Source organism: Sturnira hondurensis, unplaced genomic scaffold (genome assembly GCF_014824575.4).
Source record: "Sturnira hondurensis isolate 20B ecotype Veracruz unplaced genomic scaffold, ASM1482457v3 Scaffold0018728, whole genome shotgun sequence".
NCBI classification, from domain to species: domain Eukaryota; kingdom Metazoa; phylum Chordata; class Mammalia; order Chiroptera; family Phyllostomidae; genus Sturnira; species Sturnira hondurensis.
Genome location: NW_028091359.1, coordinates 14,100,160 through 14,123,846, shown reverse-complemented (window position 1 = coordinate 14,123,846; position 23,687 = coordinate 14,100,160). Strand labels below are relative to the sequence as shown.

General features: G+C 43.7%; 1 protein-coding gene across 2 annotated transcripts in view; it reads right to left on the bottom strand.

The window, feature by feature from the left end:
• MYO1D (myosin ID) overlaps window positions 1-21,289 on the bottom strand; it is a 327,535-nt gene extending 306,246 nt beyond the window's left edge. Inside the window, exon 1 of one of the 2 annotated variants that reach the window (XM_037070300.1) lies at window positions 20,862-21,289. In XM_037070300.1, the coding sequence (XP_036926195.1) occupies window positions 20,862-20,956 (95 nt within the window). In that variant the 5' untranslated portion in view covers window positions 20,957-21,289. The remainder of the gene's footprint in view (window positions 1-20,861) is intronic. The other variant, XM_037070299.1, reaches the window with a different exon arrangement.
• Window positions 21,290-23,687: the final 2,398 nt, after the last annotated feature.

Sequence of the window (23,687 nt, the reverse complement as noted above, 5' to 3'; positions counted from 1 at the left end):
AAAAATGATATAAAGTTGTCAATACAGTGGCATCTAAATTGTGTAGAAAGGATATGTGTTAAGTCTAAAAGGAAATATTCCAAATGTTAACTGTGATTTTCTTAGGAAATGAGAAGTGAATTAGGAGTGAACCTTACTGTCTTTATGTATTTCTGTACCTTCCAAGTTTTCCATAAAGATTATTCACACACTGAGAGGGAAGAAAACGTAAGTATGAGAAATAAATTCAATGTGAGACCGAAACTCGTTTTGAAAGGTGGTGTTTGCCCTCCTTCTGGCTTTACACTTTCTCCAAGAGGTCATTTCCTATGCTCACGAAGCATCAAGTATCATCATAGGGAGAGGACTCTGACACCCATGTTCCTAGTACACATCACTCTTCCAAGCTTCAGAACTGTGTCTCCATGTAGTCTCCAGTATTTCTGTGTGATGGCCCATTAGAACCATAGCCTTGAAGATATGGCTGACCTGTTGTCTCACTTTCCACCCCACACTCCAAATCTCCTGTCCTTCAGTCTTAGTAAATAGCACCAACAGCCCCATATTCCAACTTTGGGTAAGTAGGTGAGTCAGACTAGACTCTTGCTCCATTGATAGCCAATCAAATACCAAGGCCAATCAGTTCTATCTTTTCACCAGATAGGAAAACCGTGCCTCCTTCTCTCTCCACACTGCCTCAGTAGTCTCACTCGTATGCTTTCAGTAATTTCCTAATTGCTCTTCCTACCTCCAGCTTCTGCCATGTGATAATATAGGGTGGAACAAAAGTAGGTTTAGAGGTGTTCCTATGGAAAATAATCCAATAATTAAAAAATAACAACACAAGAATAACTCTGTTTCATAGACTCACAACTGTAAACCTACTTGTGCCCCAAATCCCCTTCATAATACCAGTCATTTTTCTAAAATGTAAGTCTGATCATTTGCCCTCTTCCAGTCCTTCAGTGGGTCTCCACAAAAGAGTAAAAAATCCTGAGCATGGGACTTCATGAACTTATTCTCTCCATGTCCGCTTGTCAACTTGCTACTCATCCTTGCTCCAGTGCTTCCTCTGGAAAGCTTCCCTTTACCAAACTCCCCACTAGGGAGATGTGTCCCCTTCTAGCTGCTGTAGCACGCCAGCCATACCTCTGCCACAGCACGGATCCCACTGCCGTAGTTATGTCCGTAGCTGTCTTTCCCTCCAGACTTAGGTTAAATGCGGGCATACATTGGATTCTATGCTCTTTGTATCTTTTAAACATAGCACATGGGGGGAGACCCCCAAAAACCCAGAATTATCTTCTGAGGGGCAGGCCCCTTGTAGTACAGGCTCCCAGTAGGTGAGTGTTCTAAGAACCAATCTGTATCAGTGGGCCAGCTGGTGGTGGTGTGAGAAGCTGCGTTCAGCTTCAGTGAATTTTTTTTAAGACTCTTTCAAAGCATTTGGCCATTTTATGATGGGTGATTTCCGAGTCTACCTGCTCACACTGCACTGAATGTTCAGAGGTTTTTGACCCAAAACAGCATGATCCTCATGGCCCACTCTCCCAATTCATCCGATCTCACCCCAAATAACTCTTTTTTTGTTTGTCTGAATGAAAAACATCCTCAAAGGAAAGTGTTTTGCCCACGTGGAAGAGGTGAAACAAAAATGGCAGAAGCACTAAAAGGCATCAAAATCGATGAGTTCAAAAACTGTTTTGTGCAGTGGAAAAATATCTCAATAAGTGTATTGCATCAAAGGGAGAGTGCTTTGAAGGTGACTGAAGTTGAAACATGTAAGGATACATAATTTTTATAAATAAATTGTTTTGAGGGGGTTCCCCCCTCATTAGTTAGTAAGTAATTAAATGTGCTAAATGCTTAAATGAATGAATGGTTTAGTTTACAAGCAAAATATGTACAGGATGGATTAATAAATTACGGATTCTTTTTTTACATAACTGATTCAGTACTATAGGAATTAATATGTACAAGACGATAAGTTTACCCAATAAATTATTGAAATGAACCAAAAATTCAACATTATGAAATGTGGTATCTGCTTTAAGTTTATATATAGTTATCCTGCAGAGATGTTTAAAATATGCAATTTTCAGCTTAAGTCATAAGAGTTTTCTCCCAGCCTTTTTTTTTTTTTTGCTCTTTGTGAGGCACACGTTTGAAATCACCATTTATAGCTACTGATTTCAAGTATAAGCAAAAATTACCCTAGTTCCCTGAAAAGAGAAAAAAAACTCAAATACTCTTTTTACTAGCAATGACAACTACTGGAATCAGTCCAAACTAAAGAAAAATAAATCTCATTTTCACCTAATGCAGAGTTGCTTTTCCACTCCTTCCAAACACATGGGAATTTTAGTTTATTAATGAGAATTATCATGAAGATCTAACCTATAAGGGGTTATGAAGAGATAAAAAATGAATCCTGACAGAGTCAAGACTATCGAAAATTTATGAAACTTAGAAAAACAGATCTCTTCCTTGCTTAACTATTTAAAATTCCTCATGAGTGAGTCACCTTCCTCCAAAAAAAGCAAAGTTCTACCTGAAATAAACCTGAATGCAAAGAACTCACCCATCTAAGGATCAACTTCAGTTTCTTCTGGCCCTGAGACGGAAATCCTTAATGAAGGCAATTGTGAACAATACATTATCCAAAAATAATTCTTATTTCACTTCGGGATATACTATACACTTTATGCAGTGGTTGAAAGATTTCATTGTATTTGACAAACTAGTATCAGAATTAGTTTGTGCTTCCTGCCTGCAATCCAACTGAACTAGTTACGGAGAACCTGTGTTAAAAACAGCCCATTAATGTGCAAGTCTGAAGGCATCTGAAACTCAAAATGAAATCAGAAAGTCATCTGAAGAGAAGCCATAAATGTAGGGCAAAGGTTGAAGAGGCACAATAAAGTCTGTCACCACAGCTACCGAACACACGCAGTGGAGGCGGGGGTGGCGGTGCTTTGCTGGGTATGAGCGCACTGGCTGAACTAACACACTACTGAGCAGCAGGACAGACAAATGTGTATGCGTGTGTGTGTGTGAATATCGCCTCACATACATGCACACCTCCCACATTTGGCAGTTGCTCTCCCAGTCTCTGCAGATCCGCTAGAGTAATGGCGTGCCTTCAGCTGATCTTAACAGAATTGTCGGTTAATCCTCATTGGCTGCAATGAGGTTTATGATAGCATTCCTAAGGTCAGAGGACTTCCAGCAGCTTCTAACTGCTTGCTGATTTTTACACTTGTTTCCTCAACCATCTCTTTGAGGCCCCCTTGTTGTCTCTTTTAAAGAGACATACTGACTTACTGAAGTATGATATATACACATAAAAATGCACAAATTGGAAGTGCACATCTTGACAAGTTACCGAAGTGAACACACCTGTGAGGCACTCCAGGTCAAGAGGACTACCAGTGGTCCCAAAGGCCCCTCTCCTTTAGCCTCCTCCTAATCCTTGCTCCATCCCTCCTCTCCAGAAATAGCCATTATCCTGACTTCTAACACCACAGATTAGTGTTGCTTGTTTTTTAACTTATATAGACCGAAGCATAGTGTAGGTATTGTTTTGCGTCTCCCTTCTTTTGCTCAATGTTATGATTGTGAGATTAATTCATGCTGACACATGGAGCTGGAATGCATTCATTTTTGTTATCCAGTTATTCTATTGTCTGAATACCACAATTTACTTTGCGATCCCACTACAGATGGCAACTTGTATTCTCCCTAACTTTTGGCTCTTACTTCTTATTTTCCATCTAACATAGCACTCTTCCTTTATTTCTACACTGCATACTTCCTATCTCTCATTCAAAAATTTTTTGTCAGCTATTACAGATCAAAACAGTTCTTCAGAACCCAAGCTAAATAACTGAAAAAGAGGCCACGACAGTGGAAACAACACATGTTGTGAACACAGTCAGCTCAGAAAAGTGTGGCACCGACTGCTCCGAAGGAGGCTGAGGCACTACCACACAATGGCTCCACGCCACGGTAGTCTGCAGGACTAGCTCTCCCTGCCTGAGAGTGTGTTCATTCTCATTCCCTTGTTCTCCTTTACACCCATTTTTAAGGAGGGTATTTCAGAACAAACAGCACTACAAAGACAGCACTGAATCAAACAGCTTCGAACAGCTATGTGCTAGTTGCTGTCATTCAGAATGTGCATTCAGATACTATTTATGATGTTTTTGGAAATGGCGTGGGCCATGCAGCTGAGCTTTGGTGAGTGAGGCCACCGTACACAGGCATACAAGGACTTTGTGGGGGTGTGTAGGGAGACAGGCAATTCATACAGCAAGCATGGGCACCCTGCTTACCACTGCTGCTCCAGATTCCAGTGCATCCCATCTCCCTCAAAGGTTTCATCCTTTGCATTAGACCCTCCTTTCTCTCACACATCTCTGTCCTGCCTCTTTCCCCTCATCATCTGCTCACACTCAGCTCTCCAGACTTAAAAGTAACAGAAAAACAGTATCCATCTACAGCTTCCTATAGCTATGGTCTTCTCCCCTTTCCTCCAGAGCAAGCTCTGGAAAGCCTTATCACCACTGTTTCCAGTGCTCCCGTCTCCACCCCCTGTTCAACCACCATGGCTGGTGTCCACCCCTACCCCTCCACTGAGACCTCTGTCACTGAAGTCACCCATGCCCTCTGTGATGCTGTACCTGAAGGACACTTCTTCATCCTCACCTTCCTTGACATCTCTGCAGCATTCAGCTTTGCCTCTCCTGTCCCTCTTCTTTGACTTTTGTGATATCACACTGTCCTGCTTTCTTCTAACCTCATGATGCTCCTCTTCATGATCCCACTAGTGTGCTCCCTCTGACCGTCCCTTCAACAGAGGTGTCCCTTGGGACCCAGGCCTTGGCCCTTTCTCAGACTTCATGCTTCTTTCTGATCACCTACATCTCAACAGGCAAATCCCATGGGCACCTCAATCTCGACATGACAGAAGGTATTGATTCCTTTTTCCGATGTTCCACACAGGTAGTCAGTCCCCCCGTCTAGACCATTGCTCTCTGATCCACGTTCAGGTGTAAGAGGCAGCAGGGTAGTAGAAATAGGCTTTTGAAGTCACACCAATCTGGTTTCAAATTCAAACTGCCTCTCAATTAGCTATGTGACTTTGAAAAAGGTATTTTTCCTCTCTGAATACATGCTTCACATCCATAAAATGAGTATGACACCTATCTTGTAAGACTAACTAGATTCAAAGGGATGAATAAACGAATTTGGTTACAAACCACCTGGCCCTGGCTGGGTAGCTCAGTTGGTTGAAACATCATCCTGCACACCAAAAGGTTGTGGGTTTGATCCCCTGGCGGGGCACATACCGAGGCTGCAGAGTCGATCCCCTATCAGGCATATGGGAGGCAACTGATCGTTGTTTCTTTCTCACATGGATGTTTCTCTCTCACTCCCTCTCTCTTCCTCTCTAAGATCAATAAAAACATACCCTCAAGTGAGTAACAAAAAAAAAAATCTATCTCAGTGCCTGAAGACTCTTGGCTGTACCAATCACTAGTTTCCACCCTATGCTCCCTTTTATGGAAACTAGTCCTATTGCCTAGCTGCACACCATTTAAAGCAGAGCTCTCCTATGTGAAACCTCCAAACCTGTCGGACTGGTCTTCTCATTGTCCCTGAACACATCCTGCCCATTTACAGAGGCACTTGTACATCGAATGTGCTTCCGGCCATTCTTACTTCATGCATACTTAAGTCTTACTCATCTCCAACACTCAGCCCAGTAGTATATCTCTCTAAAGGCCCTCCTTAATCACCTAAGCTCACAGAAACATCCTCCTGGTAGAGCACTGGTATCAACAATCTGGCACTTACTATGTACTACTTTATGGGGGTCATATATTTTGTCAATGTCCCCTTTAGCCAATTACAGCATTAATTTCTTATAGGGAATTGTACACTGTCCTTAGTATGTATACACAGTCTCTAGGAAACAGTTTAAAATAATACCTGCTGATTGGTATGAGAGGTCAATCTCCTCTGATTTGTAACAGCTGAAGGCACAAACATCCTATAATAAATTCAACTACTACTTTAAAATATGTACACAGATATGCAGAATCTTAGACTCTGGGACTCAGAGGCCACGTAGACGGAACCTGCAGCTGCACAGCATCCCTTTACAGCACAAGAAGTCTCCCAGGGGCTCCCTAAGGAGGACACACACGTCCAGTGAGTGAACTTGCCGCTGCTGTTGTAGCAAATCCCCAGGACCAGAGACTCACTACCTCCTTTGTGAACCCATTTGATGTCTAGGTAGCAGCTGCTTTGTTTTTAAACAATCTCAAACTTACTAACAAAGTTCCAAGTATCTTCTTTCTTCCTGAACTATCTGAGAGCAGTGACTTGCTGACCTGATGCCCTACCCCCATCTGACAGTACTTCCTACAAACAATGACATTCTCCTACATAACCACAACACACTCAGCGAATCAGAAAATTAACAGCTGATACATTTACTAACAATGAATCCACTACTCCCACTCAAATTCCACCAAAAGTCTCAAATTCCACCAAAAGTCTCCTTTACACCAAAAGAATCCAGGTCAGAATCATGTTTTACCTTTAGTTATGGTCTCTTTAATCTCCTTCATTGTAGAATATTTCCTCGATTTTTATGAACTCTACATTTTTGAAAATCAGTTATTTTGTAGATTGTCCTTTGATCTGAATTTGCCAGATGTTTCTTCTGGTTAGACCCAGGTTATGCATCTTTAGCATGAACATCACAGGGATACTGTGTTCTCACTGCGTCTATTCACATGGTACACGTTCTGATCTAATCCATTGCTGATTCTGGTCCTTTTGATCACTTATTAAGGTGGTATCTGCCCATCTCCTCCACTGCAACACTATTCCTTTTTTTCACTGATAATGAATTAATGAGCATTTGGTGGGCAGACACTGAGTAAATATCTCACTCCTCACCAAATTCCAAGGTATCCATTAGTTTATGTAAGTCTGGACTCATGGTACCTATTTCAAGGGGATGCTCAAACTGACCCACAGGTACCTAGCGGGGCTCCTTCAAGCTGGTTTCTGTATCGCCACATTTTCCTCCAGTCTCGGAGGATGTCCTTGCTTCCTGACACAGCAAGATCTTCTTGGATCATCTTGGTTTTTGTTTTAAAGCAGAAGAGATGTCATTCACTTCTATTTACAAACATGAAATCAAAGCTACTGTTAACCTATTTCATAAAATATATTATCGAGGCATATACACAGAACCTCCTCCTTTCGGTCTGATTTGTAACAGTCCACAGTGTGGATGAGCAGAAGCTCTCCACTCAGGATGTCCAGACTGCGACCTCTGTATCTCTTCATCTGGCTGTTTGTCTGGATCCTTTATAATATTCTTCATAATAAACTGACAAACATAAGGAAATGTTGCTATCTGTGAGCTGCTGCAGCAAATGAATCAAACTTGAGGAAAGGGTCTTGGGAACCTCCAAGTTAGAGCTGGCTGCTCGGAAGCACAGGTGACAACCTGGATTTGCGACTGGTGACTGAAGTAGGGGCAGTATTGTGGGACTAAGCCCTTGACCTATGATCTCCATGTAGATAACACCAAATTGTGCATATTAAATTTGTAAGAAACAGTTTCTTACTGGAGAATTGCTTGGTGGCGGTGGAAAACACACCAGAGGCTGTCCTGTCCTGTGTCTTGTCCTTTCAGTCATTCCTAAGTGACATAGTTTCAAGAGCCTTCATCACACTGAGTGTCCTTTTCTGAATGACCACAATTCTGTCTATAAAGCTTGTTTAAAAATTATATATACCATTCCAACATTCTGTCCCCTAAAATTCAAGAGTCAGGTTTTGTTCAGGTGTCTATTCCCTTCTATAGTCATGTGCTTCAGAAAAAGCTGTGACTATTCTGAATCAGTCATGATAACCACATTCCTTGGAACCAGGGTTTAGTGATTTGCATGTGACCAAATGCTGACCAACGAAACAAGAAGACGTCTTCTAGGAGCTTCCTAAGAAGGAGGCACAAGATAAGCAGACGGTTCCCTCCCCTGCCCCCAGAGGTTACTGTGTTTGGATGAAATGCACAGCACTGCTGCGGATGACTATCTTCCACTACTAGCCTGAGGATGAAACTAGCACAAGAAGGGCAGGTCTGAGATAATCATCACAGACTAGTGGAGCCAGAGCCTTAAGGACTGGCCAGAGTGTCTCTCACCACAAGGCCTCTGGTTTTGTGAGAGGTTTCCTTTTTGTTTGGACAGGTTTTCTTTTAGTGCAGCTGTAACAGCATTCTGATATAGGGTGATACAGGAGCAACTCATTGCTCCAGGAGTGGTGGGATGAGCCTGAGTAGAACTTCCGCGTCTATAGTTCGTGACAGAGGCCAGGTGGAAACATACTATCAACTAATAAGACCTTCATCTTTGGCACTCTTAACAATGTTATTTTGATTTTATATTGTTGCCCTTCAGTAGAGAACTTGAGATTTATTCATTATTTACATTGTTAGCTTTTCCATTGTTTTAACATGTTCAGATCATTTTAAGTAAGTTTGTTTTGAGTGGGGAATAATAAAGGAAGTTAGAGAATTGCTACTTGATTGCAAAGCAGTAACAAGAGAGGAAAAGTAGAATAAATCAGAGCTAGCATACAGGAGACTTTTGCTCCAGTAATAACAGTCACTGAACTCCTGAAGAATCCTGGATAAACCACATACTTTCTTCTTTCATTGCCTGAAGCATAAAATCAGGGACAGAAAGCCACCAAAAACTGGTGGTAGCCTACTTAGTCATTATAGAGACTGATTATTTCAAATCAACAGAACACTCTCTTGGGCTGCCTATGCCCAGGAACCGCTTTGCTGTGCTACAGATCAAGACAGGACCATTTGTATTTACTATGACTAAGGAAAAGTGTGGATAGCAACTGCCAAGTCCACACTCCACTCACCAACTTGACAACAAACACTCTGAACAGCCACCAGACCTGGGGAATTCTGGCAGCTGAATGAAAGGAAGCCCAGATGCTATCACCCTGAAGCGATGGCAAAATGGGTGATGTGTAAAGTCCTTCAGTCACTTGCCAGTGTACTTAAAGTCTGAATCCTTCATTTTCCAAGACCCTCCCACATTTGTCCCTGACTAGTGCTCCGTCATCACCTGTCCCCACTCTGCCCAGAGACTTCAGCCTCACTGGATGCTCTCCAGTTTCTGAAACACACCAGGCATCCATCCAACTGTCTGTCTGTCTGTCTGTTCCTCCTTCCTCCCTCTCTCCTGATTCTGCCTGGCCCGCACCACCCTATCCTCTCTGATTCCCCCACTTCCTCCCCTGCCACCAGATTCCTTATCTTTCTGGTTGTACTTAAAGCCAACTTCCTCATAAAACGCCTTCTCTGTGGCATGCACACACACCACTGCCATGTCTCCAATGAGGAACCCTGCTCTTTCCCTTTACACACTTGTTATCACTTGTAATCATTCTCCTGTTGTTTACCAGTTTTTATGTCTCAGCAGCTGGTCCATCAGCTCCCCAGGAGCAGAAGCTCCGTCCGTCTGGGTCGTCTCTGCACACTTAGAAAAGAAGGAAGGCATGGTTGCCATCATATTTTCAAAGGCAGCTTAATGACACGGAAGAACTCTGTTACAGCAGAAAACTGTATACAAAATTACACACTGCATAAGCAGGGAGATCCCAAATTTTAAAACATATATAGTTAGATATGTAAAAAGCTTATAAGGAAATATATTAAAGTATTAACAAGGATGATGATACTTTTTGCATGGAGAAAGCTGGTGACAGAAATAATATAAAGTATGCTAAAAGTGCACAGCTATAACCAAAGGGTGAAAGAACAGAAAACGTGTTGTAATGATGCAGAATAAAGTGACTATCAAATAATTAAACTATTGATTTAATAATCAAAACAGAACTAAGAACACTGACTATTTGGGTAAGTTATGATATATTCGTTAATATAGCAGTCAGCCCACATTACAGTCACACCCCATTTGGCTTTAACAGAACACAACCATGGAGTGATGGTGGTTCCCGGCCTGGCTGCATATGAGGCTCACCTGGGCATAACAAGGCTTAATAAATCAGAAGGGCCAGTGGTAGAGGCCAGGGAATCTGTACAATTTTAAAGCTGGGTAGTTCTGATACAAAGCCAGATTGGAGAACCCTCAGCCTAAGATAAATCAAGAAGTTAAAGAAGAGGCTCCATTTCAGCAAAGATTTCAGACAAAAGAGGAACCTAAGAGGCAGGGATGCAAACAAAGAGTAATAGCTTCTGCCCAAAGCAGCTACCCACCGCAAATCGGCAAACAATCATAAAGGGCACACGGTGCGGAAAAATGCACTCAGCATGCTTTGGTGTGTTCTGACCACACGAATAATTCAAATGCCAAGGGCAGCAATAGGTTTTTGAGTAGCACCTTACCTAATCAGAACTCAGCCTTGGCCTACATGCCTTTCTACCCAAACATGTCAAAGCAATTGAAAAATACCTTTGAGCAGGGAAGATAAAAAAACACATCTCAAAACTCCTGTCCGACGACTGAGAGACACCCAAGACAACCCCCCATCTTCGTCAGACACATCAACTCCTTCTTCACACTCTCTTCTGTGAGCTCATCCTGGGACAGCTCAGATTTGTAAATTAGGAGGGGAGAGAGCATTCACTGGGAGGAACACTCAAAGAGACAGTAGAAAGTTACCCATATGCTCTACAACATTAAATTGTTTGGATCAATTCAGACAAAACATTACACACATCTCATCAAAGGCATGGAAACAATTGTTGAAAACTGTGGTCATGATGATCTAAGTCATTAAGAAAAGAAATCAGGTCATATTTTTCATATTCTGTTTCAGGACCAAAAATGAGTGCCCCTGATGTGTTAAGAGCAATGACCTGCCTATCATCTGATTTAATGAAATAACCTTGTAATGTAGGGACCAGTACCATTTTAAGATGGGGCAACAGAGGCTCAGAAAACTGAAATAAACTGTTTGAGCCACATGGTATGTAGCAGAGCCATGTGGAAGTTTGGACATCGGAAATAATCCCTTTGGTCATTATTTTAGGCTGGCAGTGCTCCAAATCACTTCAGTCGGGGACACTTCTGTGTGTGTGGGAGTGTATGTGCGTGTTGATCAGGGTAAAAGCCATCTGGATAACAATCACCTAGACCAGTGGTTTTCAAACTGTTTTTTTTTTTCACTGTGATGGCGTTTTTTCCTGAAACAAAAAGTCCCTGAAACACCAACTGGTAGAAGCACAGATGCTCAGTGGAAAGCTGCCCACAGCAGGGGGCCTGCAGCCTACTCCACTCCCACCTAGAACTCAAGGGTGCCCCTGGGTACCTCCATGGCCTGGGACACCACAGAATAAACACAATTTTTTAAAAAAAACAGCACACATCTAAATAAGCTTAGTCACTGGATTTGCTGTATAAAAGCATGTCCTTTAGACGATTTCGACCGAGACTACAAAGCTACACAAAAGCATCACGATGCTGGTGAAAATGAAGTGAACTTGCTAAAATAAGAAACAACAGAAGACAGAGGAGGTTACAGTACCACTGAAGTATGGTCTCCCCCTTGTATGATATTAGGCATCAAGTGTCTGAGTTCTACATGTCTTTGAAAGAAAATAAAATGTCCACCATTTCACAAAGACCCCAAATATATTTTAGTTGTTTTTTTTTTAAAGAGTAATGGCAGTTTTACCATTACTATCTTCCCAAAGACTGGAGTTACAACAGAAAAATCAAAGTATATAATGATATAAAATACATACATAAAGTACAGTAAGTACATAGTTCAGGCAGGAATCATAAAGGCAGAAATATCGTGCATTTATCTATTTATTCATTGGTAGAGGTGAAAACATTCTGTCCTTAATGCCTGGAAACAAGCCTCAGAGATAAGCAAGGCTTAGTCCTTGCCCTCGGGACCTGGGGACTGGAGGGAGGACACAACTGTGAACTTGGCAGGACAGGCTGAATGTGGTGAGAAACTCTTCACAGCTTACTTACTGATATGTAAACTACTCTAGAGATTAGTCAGTTTTCAGGGTTGGTTTTTTAGGAGTTTTTTTGGATAAAATATTCTCAGTTAAGGGAACACAGGCTGCAATGGCAGATCAGGCTAACTCAACATCATTATTGAGGACTCTTCTTACACTAAACTTAAAATCATCATGATGTCTGTAAAAGCCAAACTGAAACCACCAATTTGGGGTTACCCAAAATAAGTGGAAGGTTTTTAATAGAGTTTGACTTTTTTTAAATGGAGTTTGACTTTTTTTTTAATGGACTGTAAAATTTTTCTCCACCTGATACTGAACACAGAGCAGTGGTTTGAGATAGAGCCGTCAGGAGCACCCTGACCCCACTACAGATGACTCTCCACTGTACACATAACTCAAAGCAGACTTTGTGGGCAGAGGGGGTAAAACTATCTGCTTCATTGTTTTAGATGAAGCCGTTTGTTAACTAATTCATTTGCTTCTATCACTTATGTGACCCCTGAATATACACAAAAGTGGTAATTTCCCCCCCCAGTCTTAGGTCTGTGACTGTGGGAGGTACCTGGAGAGGAGGAACAAAGGCAGAGCTGTGCTTGTGCCTTGATGTACCTTTTTCCATTTACCCCATTAGTTTTTGTTTGTTTGTTTGTTTTAGAATCCTGAACTGGCTTGTGACTCTTTTGGAAAAAAGCTATGGTCAGCAATAAACAATCTTATTAAAGCAAAATACTGGGTTGGTCAAAAAGTTCATTTGTTTTTTTCCATACGATGGCTCTAGTAGTGCTTAGCTGTCTTTAACTTCAATCAAAACAATTTTGTTAGATCGTATTGTGACAGCTGTCATATCAGGGTGCATTTAAAAAACAACTTAGCAAAATTGGTGAATTTTTGTGCAGCCATTTTAACACTGAAGATGGAAGAAAATATACATTTTCTGTGTACTATGTTTAATTATTTCAAGAAAGGTAAAAACACAACTGAAATGCAAAAATATGCAGTGTATGGAGAAGGTGCTGTGACTGATCAAATGTGTCCCAAGTGGTTTGCGAAGTTTCTTGGTACTACTGACATTTTAGCCAAATTCTTTGCTGTGGGGCTGTCTCGTGTACTGGAAGATGTTTAACAGCATCCCTGGACTCTACCCACTAGAAGCCAACAGTTGACATAATCAAAATATTCAAATTAATAAAGTTATTGGTGAAAATGAAAAATGTGACTTTTATTATTTATTAATTTTTTTACAGATTTTTAAATTTACTTATCTTTAGAGGGGAAGGGAAGGAGAGAAGGAGAGAAATATCAATGTATGGTTGCCTCTTGTGCATTCCCTGCTGGGAACTGGCCTGCAACCCAGGCATGTGCCCTGACTGGGAATCGAACTGCGATCATGTGACTTTCTGTGACTTTCATTTTAATTTAAAAAAAACCCAAAAGCACTTTTGGCCAACTCAATAGGTTTACTAGAGTTAATGCTTTAATCTTACTAAGGTGAAACTCACTTCTATACTGTACATCAAGGAGACAAAATGGGGGGCAGGGGAATGAAGGAGATCTTATTCAGCCATGACAATAACTTGTGCCCCACGAGCAGGGATGCCTGGAAACATAACCTGGGGTATCTTCAAGGGTGAGCCCGGAGACTGGAGAGACTGGGGAGACTGGAAGGTGGCAAAGTATCAAGAAGGACCACCTGGTGCACCTGAATCCCTTCTCCATCAAATGAAATCACTTGTCAGAACAAGACCTTTCCTTAATAATGGTCTATTTCCAAAAAGTAGAGCACTCCTACTTTACCAATTAGGCACAAGAAAATTTCCATGTTCCTTTTTAGGTAAAAAGGAGTTCCTTTTTGTTTACCATTTTCCTTTTTACAAACAAAAATTTCCATTTTCCTTTTTACAAGCAAACCAAAAGACTTTACACTTTTAAGTTCATCACCCAGCTACAGTGCCTGGGGTTTTCAGGCACTAACATTGCCAACCTTCACGAAAGTAGAGAAGAGTTACATGCAGAATAAAATATGTTGGAAGTTTTTTAATGTGAACTACAGATATCCTTTTCCAAATTGTTGAAAACAATTTTCAGAAATTAAACTGGGTTGTCCCGGTGGGGAGGATTATGAGCATGTGTATAGGGTGATAGTTATGGAGAGAAACTGGAACAGCCAAGATGTTTGGTCCACAGGGCTGCGCCGGAGGACTGAGGAGAGAGAGACCGACAGCGACTGACTGAGTTTCAGCTCTGTTACCAGTACCACGTCGGGTGTTTTACAGGTGCTATAATTTAATCCTCACAATAATACATCATTTTACAGAGGAGGAAACAGAGGCTCAAGGAGGCAAACTAGCTTGTCCAACACCACATAGGTGGTAGGGAGTGGACAGAAACAGGGTAAGGTCCCATCTGTCTGTCTGCAATGATCTTGCTCTTTCCACAAGGTAAGCCCAATCCCTTCTAGGATATTTTTCATCCTTGCCTCCCAAACAAACCAAAGCAAATAAATCTGCCTTCATGAGGAAGGAAGAAGGGAAAATAAATCTTCAGCAGCTACAGGGTCAGGGCAAGGAAGTGAGGCCGTTTGGGAAAGATTCAGAAAGACAGTTATCATTAGTTGGTCAGGAATTATGTACCAACACTGACAAGGTACTTTTCACACATCATGTGATTTCATCCCATAACCCTGAAAAACAATCATTTTATATAGTATAAGGAAACTGAGGCTTAGGCAAGTTAACTTACCCTACGTCTCAATGCTAACACAAGTCAAAGTGAAGCTGGGATTCGAACTTGGTCAGTGAGGTCTCAAAGACTGTGTTCTTTCCACTGCTCCATTACAAGCATGCTCTCCCTTCTCTTCTTCCCATAAATGCCCAAAACAAACACTTTCGAAAACTGTTCTATTAAGAGATCTAACCATTAATTATATAGCAATTGAACTGAAACAAGCCTGCTTCCCACAGGAAATAAAACTGTCATCTCAACCAAGGAATGTAATAGACAAAAAGAGAGAGAGGCCTATAGTGTACATTTTAAAATGCTCTTACCCTCTGAACCCATTTATGGCCATAGCTGACATTTTCATAGGCTTGTCAGTGAGGCTCGTCAACAGCTCATCTACCCAGTAGTGCTGGTGCCACCACTGACAGCAGTTTCCCAGTAGATGGACTCAGCAGCGGTTGCGCAATGACACAATGATCCGATCTGGTCCCAACAGCAACACGTTGACGGTGACGGATGCCAGAGAACTATCTTCGACTGGGGCCAGTCCTTGCTTGGGAGAGGGTCCTTGTTGCTGAGATGGCTCAGACTCAGGTGAGAATGTCAACAAACAGATCCCCACAGTCAGGTAATTCACAGTGCAAACAATGTAACCAAGGGTCACTAAAGAAACACATTTCTACACCAGAGTCACCCTTTTTGTCTCCAAGTTAAGCAAAAACCCAAAGCTCGTCTCTTTAATGTAGAAATAGAACCCCACAGCAATATGCAGTGAAACGCACCAGTAGCAACTTCTGAGGACTTGATTCCACCCACATCTGGCTCTATTTGGGAGCTAAATCCAGCAGAAGTCTCCAGGGTCAACAAATGACCCTGAATAAAAATAGCCTTGGAAATCTGTCACGGAGTGGCAGGAAAGGAAACAGGACGGCAGGGTGATTCACTCCAAATGGCAGCTCCAAAACCCAAATTCTCATTTCTGTCCCAATACGAAGCCAATGTGCAAAACAGGCACGGAGCAAACTGTCCTTTTCCGAAGGCCTCTAAAAGTGGTTGCCAAAGAATTCCACATGGAAGCCAGAAAGATTTAGTGTGCCATTCACCTCTCCTATAAATCTAACTAGAGTTTCTTCTAACTAGGACTCTGAACCAATCGCAGATTTATACTTGCCTGAAGACCACCCAGAGTATCCAAGGTTTTGCCCCTGGCAAGCAGGAGGAATCCTTCATCCCATCAAATTTTTCCAAGTGATGCAAGAGACGCAGAGAAAGAGGACAGAAGTGGTGTGCTGAGCATGTGTGTGCCCATTCACGGCCTTTCTGAAAACTCTACAACTCACTCCTCCTGCCCTCACATAGTTGAGCTGTATTAAAATACAATAAATACAATACTTTGTACTTATTGAAGACTGTGTTTTTTAAAATTAAGGATTCCATTGGTTGAAGAACCACCAGCCAGTATGTGACTGCTTCGGTAGTAACTCTCTTTAAGATGGAGCAAACACAGAGGGCGAACAGAGGTGTGAAATTCTGCAGCATGACAGAAAACACAGAGAGACCAGGGATGCGTGTGCATCACAGCCACTTGCTTTGTTCCCTTCCAAAGCCCAGCACCTAATATTGCATTCATCATTTCTGTGTCTTTTTAAAAGATGGTCCCACCTCCTCCGCTGTCATGAGTTTCCAGGGACCATGAAACGTGGGTCCACTTTTGGACAGGCTCTCTGTCTTTGAAGACAATTTGGTGGAGAGGCAGACGTGCAGATAATAACAATACAGTATGACAAATTCTCTCTAACAGTGTGACCAAGTGTCCATGTATCCTGGGATGGCAAGTAAGAGTATAATCAACCCTGACTTGACCTCTCAGAGAATGAGTAAGAGTGTGACAGGCAGGGAGCGCAGGTAGAGATGGGGGAGAACATTCCAAGAAAGTGAGAAGAGCCTGGGCCCATGGTTCTTGAATGGGTTCTCAAATGGGGACCATTTCTCCCCTCCCTCAAGGGGTCTTCAGCAGTACATGGAGACATTCTGACTGAATAAATGGGAGGGGGTGGTGCTACTGGCATCTGGGGGGGGGGGGGGTAGAGGCCCAAAATGCAAANTATATAAATATATATATATATATATATATATATATATATATATATGCCAAAGGTATAAAAGATATAATTGTGTTTGGCTAAAAGTGAGAAGCTGCCTGTAGCTTTGGCAAACAAAGTGCTTTAAATGACTGCTTTTATGGAAGAGAAAAGCTGGTAAGAAAAGAAGGCAGGAAAAAATTACATTTCTAAGGAGCCAAGATATAAGCCCGAGCTGATCCCTTATTCTTAGAACAGAAAGTACCAGCAACAAAGTTAGAAAACTGGACTCCTGGAAGCCTACGGTGTATTTCTTTGTCCTACGAAATGAAAGGCACGGCTCCCAGGCATGCTGTCCTCAGCTTAAGTCCACTCCAGAGCAGTGGCCTGCATTCCTCCTTTCACATGGATCGCTGGGTGAGGAGTGGGGAGCACAGTGAGGACCAAACATTCCACCTGGCTCACCCTGGCAGGACTCTCGCTTTGATGGAAGACAGGGTGCAAAGCTGCTGCGAATACTGGAAACACTGGAGTGTACAGGAATGGCCTCAGAAAGGACAAAAGGAACCACGGGGCTTCAGGTCCAAAAAGGAAGGGCTACGAGGGAAAGAGAATGTGGTGGGGAGGCCACGGTCAGGGTTTCAAGTAGTCATTAGAGTTATTAGCAGGAACCAGGCCTGACGGTGAAGGTAGGAGGTGCCGGTGCAGGAATCTTACCCCTGCGCGCAGACGCTTGAAAATGGAGGAGCTGACCACCACAGCCAAAACCACCAGCACCTACAACTCCACCTCCAGCAAGAGTCAAACCACAGAACAAATCTCCTCTAGCAAGAGACTTCTGGGAGGGAAAGGCAGCAGCCCTCAAGAATCTAGCAGTTGTGGACATAAAGGTAAGAAATAAAAACTGAAGCTCCTTCTTATAGGTACTACCTCGCACTAATAATCCACATCTCCCCTTTAATCTTGCCTTACCCAGACTCACAAGCATAGACATGTACCTAAGTCAATTTTTAAGAACAGGAAGGCGAAAAATGTATCAATTGTAGCAGATATCTAAAAATCAAGCTTTAGTTCCAATCAAAAAAAGAAGGCCAGCGTAGCAGCATAATAAGATAATTCTAACTGGACAATCATAAAAGCTACAAAGTGAGAAGTGAGGCATTCCTTTTTTTCCTATAAAAAAGGTTATCATTGGAATGTACTATGTGCCCCCCATTAGGCTGGGTGCTGCTGTCAGAAAAATTAAAATCAAGATTAGATGATCCCTGAAACAACTGTAGCCTTAAGTGCCTAACTGTATGCCACAGACCATAAATGCAAAAGAGGACCTTGTGGAAGAGCCAGGTGGAGAGCAAAGGACAGGACATTCCAGACGGGAAGGGGATGCCTTAGCTTGGGGAAGCCAGGTACATGCACACCTATTACTGAGAGATGGAATATACTCAAATTTTGCCTAGATGCAACCATAAACATGCACATGGTACAGCCCCACCACCCGTGTTCCAGGAGATGAAGACTCCTGCAGTGGCTTTCTGGAAAGTAAACCACGTGTCCCAGGGTCACGACAGCTCAAGCAGCCTAACACTGAAAAAGTCTGCAGGGGTCTCAGGGTGACCAGAAATTCAGACTATCAAAGAGAGGACTGCTTTCCACCTGGGTCTTCAGGGTTTACAGCGGGAGAGGAGGACAGGGCACTGCTATCCTTCGCTGGGATTGTGTTTACAGATACTGGGAACAGATTACTCCCAACTTAGAAGTCAGTCACGTGTAATCATTGAATCTGTACAATTAGAATTGTAACAAATTCTAAGAGCTGTCAAGTACTCACACAGAGGAGACACACACATGCACATCTGAACACCCAGAATCTTGACTGACTTGGTAACTGGGTGTAAAGGTAGATCTAGAAACCTGGGCATTAGCCAAGGGTTGTGCTAATGAGAACTGGTGATTCCTCCCACAACTCCTTCCCCTCCAGATAATTTATTCGTTATCACCCAGAGCAGGCTTTCACACCTCCACACCTCTCTGCTCATGCCACTTTACCCACCTGGAATGTTCTCCACCTTGACAAATCCTACCGACTCTTTGTAACTCAACTTTTCTCCTCAACACAGTGTTCTAAGCCAGCCTAAAGCATCTCTCCCTCTTATAAACTTCCAGAACAATGAACCTGTACAACTGCTTGGCAGAGAATCACCTAAGCTCTACAAAGCTTAATTAGCTTTTCTAACTCTTCCATTGTTTTCTTTGCCTATTATTTAAACAATAGAAATTTCCACCTTTCTCCCTGTCTTCACTGACATGATCCCTCTTTGAGAGGTAAGGAGCCCATCTTATAGTTCTCTGACTCTTCCCACCCTACTTATACAGCATCTCACACAATATCAAATTAAACTGCCAAGTTCTCTTCTATGTGCATGGGAGTTAAGTTTGGCTCACATTAAAAATTGTTCTTCAGATTCAAACCTCACACTTAGACACTCTGTAACCAATGATATGTAAAATCAAAGGAGACTATATATAAGCGCTGAAAAATCCTGAAGTTCCTCATTATTTTACAGATGAAGAAACTCACACATGCTGACTGAGGTGTCTGTAATAGGCTGGTGTAGAAAATCAGTTCTGTGCCCCTGGTATATTCTCCAGAACACAAGGAAATCTGGCCAAGAACAGATGAAGACTCTACAGGGTTTGCAATAGCAAAGATTTAAAAGGGTTAAAATGTAAAGCCCTGGCTGGTGTGGCTAAGTGGATTGAGCACCAGCCTGCAGACCCAAAGGTTGTGGGTTCAATTCCCAGTCAGGGCACTTGCCTGGGTGGTGGGCCAGGTCTCTCTGGTTGGGGGTGAGGGAGAGGCAACCAATTGTTGTTTCTCTTCTTTTCTTTCTCCCTCCTTTCCCCTCTCTAAGTAAATACATAAATAAATAGATAAATAAATAAAATTTTTTTAAAAAATTTAAATTGAGGCCAGCAGGGATAATTAATGCTGAGAAGTGAGGTTAGTTAAGCACTCAAACCTAGATTATGATTTTCACTTTATAAGTGTATGGTGTGATATTTAGCTATAAACCTAACCAGAAATGGGGCTAGAACTTTCAGGAAACACACACACCAAAGCTTAGTTATTTTGCAACTCTATTTACTGGTGTTTTTTTTTAACTACCTTAAAGCTCTGATTACATATTACTCTATCAAAAGATAACTAATCACATGTAGAACACTTTCTACAATATATTTGTCTCTGGAAGCCTATTTGGGGGCATTAAGTTGTAACTGTGTTTTCAAGGATGTCAATAACACAAGGGCTCCATCCATAACTCCTTGAAAAAACTGAAACCATGAATGCCTTGTCAAATTCAGACAGTTTATCTTGGCACTGGCAAGCCGAGCAGTCTCTTCGATGTCTGGAAACATGTCTAATTACGTTTAGAGAGTAACTAAAAAATAGCCAGTGTTCTGGAACAGACAGCTCAGGGATCGCTCCAAAGCATCCTGAGTGACGTGATGGAACCACGCCAGGCCGTGGGGGGAGGGGGAGAAGAAGGAAGAGAAAAAGAAAAGCAGCAAGTGTGGAACCGGGACGAGACCCTAGCCTCTCTGCTAAATAACCCTCCAGTCTTCCCAGAACTTCGGGGCCGCCACGATCCTTCCTGAAGTTATTTTCCTTTACTTTTGTTTCCATTAGGTCAACCCGGCCCGCCCACATCATTTACCTGGGGTAGCGCACTAGCCAGCTCTGCCCCGAGCGCTAACTCCAACCCCGCACACCCCTTACACCTCCTCCGCACCATCCTCGAGTCCCGTCAGCACCCCATCTCAGGAAGGCGCACCCCTCAAGCTCGGCACGCCCCTTACACCAAATGCGGCCGCGCCCCGGACGCCCTTTCTCGGGAAAGAGCCCGGGATACCCCATTCCGCTCGCACTCCAGCCCTCGGGTTCGCCGCGCCCCAGCACCCAGCCGCACCGCGGGGGCGCCCCCTCTCGGGAAAGCGAAGGCTCGCGCCACTGCTCACGGCAGCTCCGCCCTCACCTGAGTCGTAGGTTGGCCATAAACTCGGGCATGGAGACAGTGTCCATCAGCACGAAGTCCGCCTTGCCGAACTCCAGGCTCTCCTGCTCCGCCATGGCGCCGGCTTACGGACTCAGGTGGTCGCCGACTGGCTCAGGTGAGAGCGTTGGGGCCGCGGGGGCCGGTCCGGGGGCGCTCAGCGAGGTCGGGCGGGGCCGGGGCGGGGCGCGGGTCTGTGGGCTGCGGGGAGGGGGCGCTGGGCTTCGCTCGGCGGGTCTGGGCCGGACAGAGGCCGCCCCGTTGCTCCTCGGCGCGCTCTCGGTCGGCGCGGCACACCCGGCAGTTTCCGCTTCTCCCGCGGCAGCTGCCTGGCGCTGTGGGGGACGGGACACCGAGACGGAGACGGCGGCGGCTGGTCCCGCCTCTGGCCTTAGTCTGGCCCCGGCCCCGCGGCCGCCCGCCCCGTCCCGCCCCGTCTCGCCCCGCCCCGGCCTCTCTGGCTCCGCCTCGCCCCGCCGGCTGAGGAGCCCTTTCGCGGCGGCGCAGTCCTTAGCCTCCACACCTGGGCGGCGCGCTCGCGCGGAATGGACCGCGAGGACGCGCGCCGGGCCGGGCTCGGCGGCAGGGCTGCAGCGCCCTCTGGGGACCGGCGCTGGAATCTCTTGAGGGAGGTGCCGAGGAGTGTGGACGTAGGAGGGTGGGTGGGATCAGCTTTCCAGGGTTGCCCGCCTCCTGCTCTTGCTTGGTAAATGCCAACAAAGTTACGAAAGTAGCTTGCGGAGCGTTTCACGAGGATAATTCATTATGATTCTGTCATCCAGCCGCGAAGCCCACTTCTGCCCTTGTGCTCACATGCTCTCCATCGCTGAAATGATGTTTCACGCTTAGACTGAGAGAATAATAATAGCTAACATGTGGAGGACGATAAAAATGACCAGAGAACTTAAGTAACTTGCTATATGGCTAGGGAGTGAAGAAACTGCATTTTCTTTCTTAAAGCATTTTATTTATTTTTAGAGAGGGCAAGAGAGAGAGAGAAAAGGGAGAGAAATATCAATGTATATGGTTGCCTCTCTCACACGGCCCCCACTGGGGACCTGGCCGGCAACCCAGGCATGTGCCCTGACCAGAATCAAACCAGGCATCCTTTGGTTCGCAGCCAGCACTCAAGCCACTGAGCCACACCAGCCAGGCAGAAGCTACATTTTCATCCAGGTCATTTGACTTATGAGCCTCAGCGTTTAGTCACATGGCACACTGCTTTCCTTTCCCAATGTTCCGTGATCCATTTTTCTCTTCCACTCATCCAAACATGTGGTCAAACATCCTCTTATATTGTTCTTACGTTTTTTATATATGCATGGATCATTACCCTGGGATTATTGTAGGCTTCCTCAGCCTGGGTCCATGCCTAAGCTTCCTGATATCCCCTTGGCACCTACCAAATAGCTATTGTACTGCTTTGCATGTGTAGCTATGAAATCCACAATGATTCGATGGAATGGAATAAGTTTCAGTGGTCTCCAGTTTATAGATACATTGGTTGAGTTTGGAAGCATCTTTTGGAACTTAGACTGCATTTTCCCAATGAAAATATATTATAAATGGCTTTCTGAGGCAGCTCCTCTTCTGCCTTGTCCTTTTGTTAAGACCATCTTCTATTCCAAAATCTACTAGGAAATCTAGAAGCCCCTAAAGACCTGGATGGGCTCCAATTCTATGGCTGAACTTGAGATGCGTAATCCCGCCTGAAGGACCCTGCTCAAGGCCTGCTTCAGCTGCCAGCAACCCACCCTGGCCAAGAGAGAGGGGAAGGTAGCTTGATCACCTCCCGAGAGCGCACTTCTGCCATCACAAAGGCTCCTCGACACCTCGCCCAGGTGGAGCCGCAGTCCAGCCACCGCCAGCAGCCCCCCTCTCCAGAAGACGCCCCTCTGGATCTCATTGGCCTCATTTGTGGAATAAGACCTCTGGGCTTGACACTGGCCAAGGCAGGACTGTCCTTGTTTGGGTCATTTGTGTGGATCAGTGGCTAAACAGGTCATTGCATAGATAGGATAGATTCATAATATGTTTGTATTGGTATGTTTTCACATAAGTAGAACTGAATTTCGAAAAGAAAAGCAAGAAATCTCAAATTTTTACACTTTGGAGCCACTGGGGACCACACTCAATGACCCATTAGTAAATGGATGTGTGTAGATTTCCTGAGCCCTGCGTTGTTAGAACAAAAGTGGTTGTATACTTGGTATGATTTCAAGTGGTATACAGCTATAGTTTTCAAATGTCCAAAGCAAGGCAACCTTATTTCATTCCATAAATATCCCATACAGGAGCCCAATGTATATAACACAGAGAACATATGCAAAGGAGACTTTATAAGCCCAAATTAATATAAATTCAGGCATTGAGACAAATAACATATTTTTGGACTATAGGATGCACTCCCCCCAAATTTAGGGGGAAAGGGGAGTGCATGTTATAGTCTGTAGCTTACCTGGCTTGCTGGGGGGGGGGCAATGGCCTATGTTATTTATGTTATTAAATATTTTACCACACTTTTTGCTTCAAATTTTTTCCCTGTTTTCCTCCTCTAAAACCTAGGTGCGTCTTATAGTCCTAAAAATATGGTAAGCCTCTTTTGATGAACCCAGATCAGTTTAGTGGGGTTCATTGTCCCCTTACATCAGCCTTAGGATTCCAGTTTCCTTTTGTATGTTGTTTTGATTGTACAGTATCAAGAAAATTTTGATTTACGTGGGTAAGCAGTCATTAATTACTTCCACAATGTTACACCCAGCCTTTTTAAAGGCCAAAACACAGCTACAATCTTATTAATCAACAGCC